Genomic DNA, 12,846 nt, shown 5'->3' on the forward strand with positions numbered 1-12,846 from the left:
TGCAGATCTTTCTAGCTGGGTTATAAAAAGAGGTCTTCATACATCATGCCAACGTCTCCAATTCAATTAGGTCCCTCGGCATCCCCACCCAGAAGTTTAAAATGTTTATGTGCTCTGGGAATTCGGCCTTCTGGTTTCCAATATATATGTTCTTTCCCAATGGGAAACCCGTAACAGTCTTGCAGAGGCCACATACAACATTCATGGAAAAACACGAAATCTTGGCCAAAAGAAATAAAACGGCTTAGTTCGTGCAACTTGCACGGGACAGACTAAGGGCAGAAGGCGCGGGCAAGGCGTTGTGGGCACGGGGTCCAAGAGCTTGGGGCGCAGGATGCCCTGGGCGCCCCCCGCCCGGCGTTGGGTGCCCTTGAGGGCGCCCCGGCGGCCAGGGCTCCCCGCCCGGCCCCGGGCCCTGGCCGTGCCCCGCCGCCCTGGCCGCGCTCGGGGTTGATTCGTACCACCTTGCAAGGAAGTGAACGCTTCGCACGGGAAGGGGAGGCGCCTGCGCCGGCTGCCGGGCGCCGCGCAGCTCTGAGGACGCCCCGGGCTGCCGCCGGCTGTGGGCCGCGGCGATCGCGGGACGCGCGGGTCCCCTCGCCGCCCCCCTCACCCTTTTAGAGGAGTCAAATCCGGCTTTTAGACCGTGGGGAGGGTGGGGATATCCGGTGCCTCCCGGGCGCCGGGAGGAAGGGGGAGGGCGGAGAAGATCCTTGGCCAGTCTGCGCCGAGCAGATTCAAACCAAAACAAAAAGATTAAAGGAGCAGTGGCCGGAGCGGCAGCGATCCCCCCGGCCCGGACCCCGGGGGTGGCGCGCCCGGGAACCGCGGGGGCTGCGCTGACTCCCCGCGGGGCAGGAGGGGGGAGCGGGCACCAGGCGTAGTGGGGAAGGCGCGGGGGGGGAGCCGAGGGGAGGGCGCGGGCCGGAGGAGGGGCGGACCCGCCCGCTCCGCCCGCAGCGCGGAGCCGAGCCGAGCGGCCAGGGCTGGGCGCGACCCCGGCCAGCGGCGGCGCAGAAAGCAGGCGGAGGCGCGGGTCATGCTGCGGCTGGCGCTTGCCGGGGCCCGAGCCATCATGGACATGTCGTACTCCCGCCACTTCCTGGACTTCCAGGGCTCGGCCATCCCCTGCGCCATGCAGAAGCTGGTGGTGACCCGGCTGAGCCCCAACTTCCGCGAGGCCGTCACCCTGCGCTGGGACTGCCCGGTGCCACTCCCCGGGGACGGAGACCTCCTCGTCCGGAACCGGTGAGCCCGGCGCGCGCCCCCCGCCCCGGCTCCGGCCCGGGCCCCGGCCCCGGCCAGCGCTGCGCAGCCCCCGGGCTGTCCCGCGCCCGCCTGCGTCCCCACACCCGGCGCGCGCTCGGGCGCACAGCCTGACTTTGCGAGATCCCGGGAAGTTGAACCCGCCGCCATCTGGCGAAGGCGAATGTAATGTGACTGTTGCTGGTGTGAATATCCGATGGCACCGAACGTCCTCAAAACTGAGGGTTATTTTAATTTGGGATTCCCCTCCCCTCCCCCAGCCCTCCCTCCTCCCCCTCCCGCTCCCGAAATAAAACCGACGGGACCCAGAAGGGGAGGCTCCCCGCCCTGCCCACCCGCGCGCACCCACGGCTCCTGCGTTCGCATAATCTTTAGGGTGGAGCGGGAACAGCCTGGACACAAACTGCGACATTTAGGTAACGTGCTTTGGAGGAAGGAGGCCGGGGACCCGCTGGCTTTTCCCGTTTGCTCCAGGTTGGCAGCCACCTCGCAATGGCGGAGCCTGTCGTTGGGTGTGTCGGTGTGCGCCTCGCCGGTGCCGTCTGCGTGTTGTCAGTGCTGTGTGACTGTCGTCTGTGCCCTGCAGCGTACCGACGGGCGCGTGGCGCGCGTCCCGGGCGGCTGGGCAGGGGCCGGGGTGGGAGCATGGCTGCATTGGGCCGCACGTTTTGCAGACCTTCGGGTGACACTCGCTCGGGTCGTTGCCCGACCTTTGGACTGTCTTTTCCACCTCCACACTTCCCACCTGAGGGTGTTTCCACCTCATAATCTTTAGTAACTGCTGAAGCAACAGGAAGGAAGGGACCTCACTCTTCGGAGCCGTGCCCGCGGGTCTGCCGGGTGGGTCCCCTGGCAGCCGGGCTTGCAGGCGGGCCGGTCCCCGTTCCTCTACTCCCTGGGCAAAAGAAGGACTCGCCCGCCCGCTCAGTCCCATCTGAGGGGTTCCAGTGTTGCATATTTCAGGTTGAATAGTACTTTCGAAGGGAGAAGTAAATTCTGGTTGTAACCGTGTTGTAAATGGTGTGCTAGAAAGGACCAAGTCCCCTGCGAGGGCTGAAGGACAAAATGCATCTTATCTAAATAGCTTGGGGTAAAGCTTAAGTGTCCATTTTAGTAAAAATTCATATCAGCCTTCCAAACAAGGCTGGAAGACTTCAGAATTCTGATCATGACATGAAACTTCTGGGGACCTGTTGGAAACTTAGAAATTGAGTGAGCCAAGGGCGGGATTGAGTGGAGGCTGGGGATGAGGTGGGCGCGGGGAGTGCCTTAAACGGTGGGCCGTTAAAAATTTTGCACTGATGGAAACTGGGCTGCAGAGGACTTCATCGTGCCCTGAAAGGCTAAGGCTGTCGAGATCCGGACGCGTCCTACCAAGTTAAAAAGAAAGGCGTGTGTGTTCACGCAGAACATACAGAACACACGAGTGATTTGCTGGAAGTCGAGATGAGATTCAGACCGAAAAGCCTCCAAACAGACTTAACAGGCAAAGTTTCACCCAGGCTTTTTTTTTTTTCTTTTTTCTTTTTCCGATGCACCGCACTGGTGATGGTGAACACTGATGTACACACACCCACGACTGCTTAGAAAAATAATACCTTTTGCAAACAGGGTGTGAAATGGGGAGGGGCGACTGAGCGGGGCAGGCAGGGGAAGGTGTGAAGTTCCAGCACTCCCAGCAGCAGAGAGGTGGGCCCCCCGCCCGCGCCGTCGTGGAGGCTGCTCCCGGCCGCCCGGCTTCCCCACCTCCAGGGCACCGGCTCCCCCGGTTGTGCCCCCCTTCCCCGCGTTGGGTAACCGGGGCCGGTCCCTGAATTGGGTGGTCGGAGTTCTGGAGCGCCGGCTGCCATGTTGGAAGCTCCTCAATTTGGAGGAGATCCATGCTTCTATCTTCCACCCCCATATGACAAAAATCCCTTTAATATAAACAGTATATTTATACTAAACGCTTGACCTCTAACTTCTACTTTGAAATCCGCAACAGAAGAATGGGGCGAGTTTTCTGCTTCTGGGGAGGGGCGGAACCTTTGCTTCTCCCTCTCCTTACTCTGTTGGAAAATCTGCTCCCACCTCCAAATTGTGGGAAGGTCCTTTATTCTAGCAAACGTTGTCAGTAAGGGAGGCATTTTACCGTTTTTTGTTTTTTGTTTTTAAGATTGGAGCCTTAGTAATTCGCTGCAGGTTAGTTCATTTTAATCCTAGACGAAATCGCCCCAAACAGTATTAACTGCATGACAGTTTTGTGCAAGAGCTTCTTATTTTTATCGTAATAAAATCTGCTCTGGAATGAATGGATTCAGCCCAAATTCACTTGTTCGGAAAGGTGTTTGGGGGTTTTAATTGTGCTCCGTCTTGACTTTTTTTTTCAGTGGAACCTTTTGCACGTCTCATTCCATTTTAACAGAAAATACAAATTTTCTGTTCACGGTGAGGGAAGTGCTTTTTAAGCCAGACATCGATTTAAGATAATCAGGTTTACCATTTAGGAAAGGTGTGAGAAGGGGAGCCTAGAATCCCTCCAGAATGTGTCATCGGTGTTCCTTTATCCAGTTCTCACCTTCCGGTTTCAAACATACGAGGACGACCTTGCTTCTCTTCCTGGATGCCCAGCCCGCAGAAAAGAAAAGAAAAAAGGGAGAAAGACACCTTCTGGTTAAGTCAGTTCGCGCACTATTTTTAGCTTTTTCTGTAAGATAGTGACACATTATTTCGTTTCCAAATATTTCTAACGATTTTCTGCTCAAGTGTAAGATAATGGAGCAAAGAGTTTGTAGGAATGGCAAACAAAATGGGGGATGGGGAAGGCGTTTTTGATAAACCGTTTGTTGCTCACGGGAGGGTAACTATTTCTGCTGATTCTCCAGGCCAAGCTTTTTTTCCTTCATTCTTCCTTTTCTTTTTCTTTTTTTTTTTTTCTTTCTTTTTTTAAAGGGAAGGTCTGGTTTGGACGACTTTGTCTCCCAGTATGTGCTCTGGACTTGAGTTTTCAGGTTTGGTTTTTGTTCAGAGAAAAGCCTTTCCCTGAGGCCCTCTGAGGGCTGCCCTGTTTCACAGTAAATATGACGAAGGGGTTCATCACTTTTTAGTATAAATAAACCGAGTGACTCTGGAAGGGTATATATTTGGGGAAAGTCCGCACCGTCCCATTCTTTTTCCTGGGGTTCCTCGATTTGAGTCTTTTGAGTGGGTCTGCCCGTCGGATCGCTAGACCCCTGCACTCATTAAAAGCACATATTTGAAGTTAAAGGGGGGTACAAGGCGAGGGTCCCAATGCGCGTCTCCCCTTCCTTCTTTTCTCGCTCGCGCGCTCTTCCTTTCCCCTGCTCCCCCGACCCGGACCCCTTGCCCACTGCGCCTGCTGCTCTTGAACTTGTTTCTGACGGAGCCGAAGGCGCGGTCTCCCGACCCTCGCGCAGCTCTTCCCAAAGCCCAGGTAAGAACCTAGGCGCGTCCGGGCAGTGGCGGGTGCCCACCAGCCGCGGCGGCGGCGCAGCGTCAAAGCGGGGGTCCAGGGAGAGGTGGGGATGCGCACCAGGGGCTGGGCGACCCTGGAGAGGGCGAGGGGCGCGAAGCCGAGTAGGAACTCGGGATTCCTTCACCAACAACGCAGGCTCTTTAGAGGGCGGCAGGGTGGGGTGGGGAGACACAAAAAATGGGGGTGCCTTTGAGGCCAAGGTCACGGTCTGGCCGCCGGCGGCTTCTGTCCCGCGGCCTCTGCGCTCCGGCGCGCCGTGTGCTCGGGGCTCCCCTCGCACTTGACCACCCCTGGGCCCGAGCTCCGCTGCCGATGCGAGCTGGGCGCGCCCGCCGGGACCCCCGCTCGGCCCAGGGAGGCCGAGGTCACGGTCGTGGGCCTGGGCGGCGACCTGCGCGGCCCCAGCCCGCTCCGGGAGTCGGACTCACTGATGGCGTCTGGGTGGTGGCGGTGGAGAGGCCGCGGGGCGGCGGAGGCCGGGCACCTCCGAGAAGAGACACCCGCAGAAGCGCTGGTTTCGGGCGCCCTGCACGCTCGCCCGGGCGCACCGAGGGCGCCGCAGGGAGTCGGAGACGTGGAGTGGGCGCGCGGCGGGCCCTGCGGTCTCCTGCCACCCCTCCAGCGCTGGCCGGGCTCCACCGCAATGTTTGATTTGGGCTTTTCAGCAAAGCCCCGTGGTAAACTCAAGCTCCCGGCAGAGCCCCCCAACACGCGCGCACACGCACGCGGGGGCCCTCTCCCCGCCGCTTTCCTCCCAGGCGTGCGCCCTGCTCGGTCCCGCCACCTCTCCCCGGGAAGTGGCCACCACGGCCCGGGGCGGCAGACGGCGGGGGTTGCGTTTTCCTCCAGCAGCGCCTTCCCGCTCGAAGCCCCCCCAGGGCACTCCCGTTCCGAGGAGGGGGGCGACCCGTGGGGCCAGCTCCCACCGGAGCGTCCCTCCGAGTCCAAGGCAAGGGCTCCCCGCAAGGGAAGGGCCTCTGCGGTTGGGAAGGTAGAAACGCCAGCCGGATTGGGGTGGGGGGGGGAGGAGGGGGATGAGACGGGAGGGGCGAGGGCCACGGGACGAAGAGAAGGGAGCTGGCGATCCGCCCTGGCCCCCAGCCTCTGTGGCACAGGGCGCCACTCCCACCCCCGGGGACGCCTCCTTAGAGTTGGCTTTGCGGCCTCGAGCAGGGCACCAAGAGGTGATCCAGCTGGGCTCTGCCCTGGCAGGCCTCCGTGAGGTCCAGAAGCACGCTCTCAGGAAGCTGGCCCCTTTTTAAAAAAGACTAGGCCTGGAGAGTTGGGTAAATTGAAAGGAAAGGTAGGGGCCCCTCCCCCCCCACTCCAAAAAATAGACCGTGGGCATCTTGGTATTAAAGGCCGAATGAGAAGCCACCAAAAATCATTATTCCCGCGGCTCGTTACTGTGTGTCACGTATGGGTATGGAATTCTGTAGCGTGTTAGTGAGGCTGTGTGTCTGCTAACCTCTGAAAGCGGCTGGACGTGTCCGAAGGAAAGTGCTTCCTGCTTTCTTATTTCTACAGGATGTAGAGAGCTTTCGAGGGTGTGGATATACAGGGCACAATCATAAGGGCTCGTGTGTAAGTGCAAAGCATTGTCTATAATACAGTGGAAGTGGATCCTTGCATGGGGCAGTTTGGGGTTTATTAAGTTAAATTAAAAGTAAATTATTTTAAAATGGCCTACTTTACCAGCTTTCCTCCTGCCACCAGATACCACCACCTTTTCATTTCATTACAGGTGGAAATGACATTTTTAGGGTCCTGCGTTACGTGTCTCAGCCACCTCCTGACATCCTTAGGAGACGGCTTTTTTCCTTATGTATCAGGATATTTCTGTTATGAGGTATACTGAGATGAAAAAAAGCTGGTAAAAATACCAGCCTCGCAATTAAATTGACTCTGGATACCAAGTGAAAATAATCATCTGGTATTAATCAAGTACGTCTCTGCTTCTTGTTGAGGAAAAATATAGTGCTGATTTGCTTTCCTTTTCATCTGGGAAGGACTGTAAAATGTTGGATGTTGCATAAAAATCTCTCTACCCTTATGAGACAATTTTTGTTCAGTTAATCAAAGTGCATATTTTCACTCTGGACGTAGTTACATGAGAAAGAAAATTTGCTGCAGCCTCGCTCACACTGAAACAACCCCTGCAGTAACGTGTAACAGCCAGTGACCTTGCACGTTACATCAACCTTTAATAATATCATTGTCGTTAATATTATTATCTGAAGTGTTAAATTGTTGCCAGAATCAATACACGTCTACTTCTTTGAATATATTTTATCCCACTGTTGTTTTTAACATCTTTGTTAAGAGGCCAATTAATTTCCAACTCATAGCTCCCATGAAGTTTGTGTATAAGAGGGCTTCCTAACTTTTTTTTTTTTTTTCTCTTTTGAAAGGAATCGGAGGGGGATAAATGGCATGTGAAGTACATAGCTTGCTGTTTAGAGGGATGGGAAATTATTCCCAAACTAATGAAAGAATAAAATACACCAAAACTCTAACAAATCACTGTTGAAATCACACTTGTTTGATTTCTCTTTTTTTTTTGAACTGAATATCAGGACCGTTTGTTTCAAATTCTATCAGAATATATAGCTTCACCACCCACCACAGTCACCAGAATTAGAGGACTTTTTCTAAGTGGGATAGAAAGGCCTTGATGAAGAAAACATCTGAGTGTATTTGTGTTTGTTTTCTTCTAGATTTGTTGGTGTTAATGCATCTGACATAAACTATTCAGCCGGCCGCTATGACCCTTCCGTCAAGACCCCGTTTGACGCAGGTTTCGAAGGTGTAGGCGAGGTGGTGGCCTTGGGCCTCTCCGCCAGTGCCACATTCACAGTTGGCCAGGCTGTGGCTTACATGGCACCTGGCTCTTTTGCCGAGTACACAGTGGTGCCCGCCAGCACGGCCATTCCCGTGCCGGCCGTGAAACCCGAGTACCTCACCCTCCTGGTGAGTGGTACCACGGCCTACATCAGCCTGAAAGAGCTTGGAGAGCTATCAGAAGGGAGGAAAGTTCTGGTGACCGCAGCAGCTGGGGGGACCGGCCAGTTTGCCGTCCAGCTTGCAAAGAAGGCCGAGTGCCATGTAATTGGAACTTGCTCTTCTGATGAAAAGTCTGCCTTTCTGAAATCTCTTGGCTGTGATCGTCCCATCAACTATAACGGCGAGCACGTGGGTGCTGTCCTGAAGCAGGAGTACCCGCGAGGCGTGGACGTGGTGTATGAATCCGTCGGGGGAGCCATGTTTGACTTGGCTGTGGACGCCTTGGCTACCAAAGGGCGCCTGATAGTGATTGGGTTTGTCTCTGGCTACCAGACTCCTACTGGCCTGTCCCCTGTGAAAGCAGTAACGCTACCAGCCAAACTGCTGAAGAAATCCGCCAGCGTCCAGGGCTTCTTCTTGAACCATTACCTTTCTAAGTATCGAGCCGCCATGGACCACTTGCTTAAGATGTATGCGAGTGGAGAGCTGGTTTGTAAGGTCGACCTTGGAGATCTGTCTGCAGAGGGCAGGTTTACCGGCCTGGAGTCTGTCTTCCGGGCTGTCGATTATATGTACATGAGAAAAAACACTGGAAAAATTGTTGTTGAATTACCTCACTCTGTCCACAGTAAGCTGTAAAAACAGAACAATGGCATAAATAAAAGGACAAAGAAAATGGACATTTTATGCCCCAGAATTACTCAAATCAATTTATTTTTAGTTAGTAACGGAGATAATATTTTTTAAAACAAAAGTAAGTTCTAATGAATAGATTTCTCTTTCTCTTTTCTTTATTTCTGTTCTTTTTTTTTTTTTTTTGCTCCTCCATTGCAAAAAAAAAAAAAAAAATGTGCTAATAAAACTTCCCTCAATGGCACAGAGGTAAAACCTTTACATTCAATTCTTTACTCATGGACGGTCTCATTCCAGATTTTATTGTCCCAGGGAACTAAATTAATTCCTGATGCAAGATCTGATCAAATCAGTATGTCTTCAGCTTGATGAGATTTTAAAATTGGTCTTGAAAATAGTTCATGAGTTCTTTGCTTTGGAAGAGTCTGGTCTGATGCTAGTAAGTTGTTAATAAATGAGAGATACAGCAAAAGTCAGCCGTTTCTCAGAGTCCATATTCTCAGGAAATGGTCCTCCTTTTTCTATAAATCACCAGCCAACTATCTAAATAGAAATATGGAGGGATTCTCCCAAAACTTTGACTTTGTTAGATTATTAGAAAAAAAATTAAGTGAGCACAGACCTCTTTTAAAGAAGCATCTCTCATTTAATGGCTTTTATGCGCAGTCATCCCGGTGAGGCACGTGTAGGATGGAAAATTTCTCTCTTCCCTTAAGAAGAAAATTAGTGTTGAAAACGTATATAGACAAAAAGCAGGTTTGCGAAAGGGAAACTATAGAGATTCAGGGGACTTTAAAAATTTACTACAGGCACGGGAAAGGGAAAAGGACGTGCTCCATCCACAGTGAGGGTCTACATGACAAAACACGGGCCATACAGGGGAAAGCACTGTAGGTACCTAACAGCACCCTTCATAAGCCTACGTAGGGTACGTCAAATAGCATCGTGCAAAGTAGGCACCAAAATGATCTAAAATGCTCGTGCTTCGTGTTAGAGACTTTGGGAAGGTGTGTTTTATCTCTGATCGTGGAAATAGTACAGCAACCACTGATGCTCTGTTCCCATTTTACTTCTCCACGTGTCCTGGTGGAATGAGACGCTTCTTGTCACTATCGCCTGATGTCACAGACACGGAAGTAACGAGTCCCGCGCCTTCCCCTCTGAATCAAGCCTGCCGCTGATCCGCCTTCATTCTAACCTTCAGCTCACCAAAGGCTGCTCCGGTTTTCATCATTAAGGTGGGAATGCCGTCGTGCCTTTCTAATGAAGGCAGAGCCCGCCAGAGTATTTTTCAAAGCCTTGGGTTTCGGCGTCTCTAACATGCTAAATAAATAGACAAGCAATTAAAGATGCTCCAGGAAACTTGGTGACCGTATTTAATTTTTCTTTCCTTCTGTCTGAGGAGCAAGGCTTACTGCTGAATAGCTGTTAGTATCTATTTTACAAGATTTACTCATTTTCAGGTACCTAATGTAGCTGCTAGCATGCATACACAACAATACAATTTATATGGTAAATGGGACCGAATAATGGCTTCACTGAATGTTATGGCTGCACTGAAGGGAAATGTCACGGTAAATACCTACCAAATTATGGATCACGCCGAAGTGTCACAACTGCACTCAAGACAAATAGCACTGGAGGCTATTGCCACTGTGACGCTTTTGAGTTATGAAGAAGGGGAGCAGCCTGATGGGAGGCTCTTTGTGTCCTCATTATAGCAAAGGGTTACTAGTTCAGGGTACCAGAGAAGCTGGTCCAGTGTGCTGCTCCGTTATTAATCTGTCCCTTTCAGACCTCACAGCTATAGCAAAACGGAAGGAGACTTTGCCTACCTTTTCGATACACAAACAAAGGGGAGGGGACAGGTTTTATGAATGTAAGTGCAAGGGAATGACCGGTAGTGGCGAAACGTGTAATCAAATCATCTCATCAAAGTATTATTATTCAGTTTAACATAGTATCTGTCTGATAGGCTTAGTTGCTTCCTGTGCAGCTAGATGTGTGAAGTCCAAGCTATCACGCATTTTCTTCTTCTGTCAAGACTTGAGTAGTAAGGACATCGCCAACTAAATTGCTTCTTCTAAACTGAATTGCGTCCCGGTTTCTCTCATTTTAATGGGAGAGTAATAAAGATGAAAGACCAACATTTTAACTGATGGGTCCCTTAAGCTACAGAATAGAAATTGATTATGTTTTGAAGGCATATACTAAATTCAGCAATGTTAAAAAAAATGCAAACACCCAGGTTTAAAATAAAATATAATCTGAAAACCCTGCTCTGTCTTTCCCCACACTAAGAAACTACAGTGCATGCTGTTTTCATTTATTCTTAGAAAACAAGCATGAAAGATTCTGCCCGTTCAGATAATGCCAAAAATATGTTTAAACTTTTTTTTTTATTCTTCTGAAAAATGATTTGTAAATTGAGGGTCATAGTTCAGCATCAGTTTCATCTTCTGGGATTATCGTTCAAGACCAGCCTCTAATGGGAGGTGAAATGGTACAATGCTCTCACCACCTTTCTTCTGAACTGTATTACATACCACAAAAAGTACATCCATAATTCAGAGCAATTGTCAGTCTTTGTTTAGAGACGGGGCCAGGGCTGAACGATCACGGTGGATGAATTATTTCTGGGTTCTCAGGGTGGCCTTCTCTACACATCAGCCTTGAGGTCTCTGGCTGGGCGGATGGAGAGCCTTGACTCCAGTAAGTATGCCAAGAAACAAGGGAGTCCCCACTCTTCCTTCCCATTCCATTGTGACTTCTAAAAAGCCAAATGCTCTTCCTTCCAATTTGTCTTGCACGCGAAAAATACAATGTCATTGCAGGTCCCTTAGACGATGACTTCTGCTGTTGACCGACTTCAGCATTAAAAAAAAAAAAAAAGATCAGGGAACAGTTTGCAAAGAAATGACACGGAAGTTTTGCATGACATGTTCTATAAATTGTTATTATATGATTTCATCTGAATGGAGTTTCTCAGGAGTAGAATGGAGCATCTATAAAGGGTCATTAGTATTACATCCAGTATTTAATGAAAGTGCAGTGACAAGTAGCTGCTTATTAAAATGAAAATCTTGCATTATGTGCTTAGGAACACTCCAGCTAATGAGGCTGTAATGTCCTCAGTACAACACAGACCTTCTTTTTGTGTGTTTGCCACCACAAGATGCTGGAAACTTGACAAATGATATCATTTAAGACATGTTTGCCGCAGGGACCTGCTTTTTGGCTTCCTGTTTCTGGCTTTTATTTGGGTAACATTTATAATGGTCACCTGACTTGTAACGGGTAACGTTTTAACCCCTTCGTAGAGCTCCCAATTAGCGAGAATTCACGACCGTCAGGATTTCCTTTAAAATGGGGCAGGGAGTGCTCAGTACTGAAGATGTTTTTCTTGATCACTTGACCACATGTACATATGGGATAAATACCATATCTTAGATTTGTATAAAAACAGATGAGCAACGTGCAACTTTCAGAAAATATATGGTAGGAAAAGACCAAGCACGATCAACTGTGGATAATAATTTCCTAGGGGTTACAATGCAAGTTTTATGAATGTAGCCCAGGTGCAAATGGCCTGACTTGACGAATTCATAATTACTGTTCTCTATACTTTCCATTCTCTTGTTTTGTTCGATATTGTTTGTTATTTATAATACTTATTTAGAGACAAAATTTATGCAAACTTTATTAGTTAATTTTGGGGTTTGTTGGCAGGTTTTTTTTAAGTTAGATTTTCTGTAACTAATTTTCTAGTTATGGCCCAGAATTAGGATCATATTTCGGATCACATTTCAGAAGTCAAAATGTAAAACGCTGGATTCTCAGTACCATTGGTATGGGCATTTTAACCTTGGAATTCCATTTTTTAGTAGACCTGTAGCATCATGTTATTCAACTTATAAAAGGAAGAATGTTTGACATGAGAGCCTTGTTGCTGTTACCATGAGCAAACTGTGGAACATAGGCAAAAAAAAAAGTGCTATACAAAATGAATAGTATTTTCCCAGTATGTATCAGTTCAAGTAATTCTTGATAGTAGAGAGTTGATATTCCACAAAACTCAAATAAGGTGCATATTTCAATTCTGTATGCTTTAGTCTTCTGTATAATTCTTTCTCCAGATCTGAGTAGCTAATGAGATGTGAAAACGAGACTAAAAGTGGCCGGTGTAAATACTGTCTTAGCATCTATTCTTTTTTCGTAATTTTTATTGAAATATAGTTGATTTATAGTGTGTGTTAGTTTCAGGTGTACAGCAAAGTGATTGACTATATATGTATATATGTATACATATATAAGAATGTATATACATACATACATATATGTATATATACACATTCTTTTTCAGATTCTTTTCCATTGTAGGTTATTACAAGATATTGAGTATAGTTGCCTTTGCTATTTGGTAGGTCCTTGTCAGTAACATGGATGTTCCTAGCGATTATCATACTAAG

At 49.5% G+C, this 12,846-nt stretch overlaps 1 protein-coding gene across 2 annotated transcripts; it reads left to right on the top strand.

Annotated features, from left to right (window-relative positions):
• Window positions 1–917: 917 nt before the first annotated feature.
• Window positions 918–9,743, top strand: PTGR3 (prostaglandin reductase 3). Of its 2 annotated transcripts, none has more exons than XM_060120881.1 (2): window positions 918–1,248; window positions 7,459–9,743. In XM_060120881.1, the coding sequence occupies exons 1-2, from the start codon at window positions 1,040–1,042 to the stop codon at window positions 8,381–8,383; spliced, it is 1,134 nt and encodes a 377-aa protein (XP_059976864.1). In that variant the 5' UTR covers window positions 918–1,039; the 3' UTR covers window positions 8,384–9,743. The 2 variants fall into 2 exon arrangements, with proteins under 2 accessions (XP_059976864.1, XP_059976865.1); XM_060120882.1 differs by having other exon boundaries at window positions 1,106–1,682.
• Window positions 9,744–12,846: the final 3,103 nt, after the last annotated feature.

Source organism: Lagenorhynchus albirostris, chromosome 14 (genome assembly GCF_949774975.1).
Source record: "Lagenorhynchus albirostris chromosome 14, mLagAlb1.1, whole genome shotgun sequence".
Classification (NCBI taxonomy): Eukaryota; Metazoa; Chordata; class Mammalia; order Artiodactyla; family Delphinidae; genus Lagenorhynchus; species Lagenorhynchus albirostris.

Excerpts from the sequence above, each read along its gene's own strand:
- PTGR3 (XM_060120881.1), top strand. The coding sequence starts at position 1,040 with ATGCTGCGGCTGGCGCTTGCCGGGGCCCGAGCCATCATGGACATGTCG. Across the intron at positions 1,249-7,458 it reads GACCTCCTCGTCCGGAACCG|ATTTGTTGGTGTTAATGCAT; the intron begins GTGAGCCCGGCG and ends GTTTTCTTCTAG.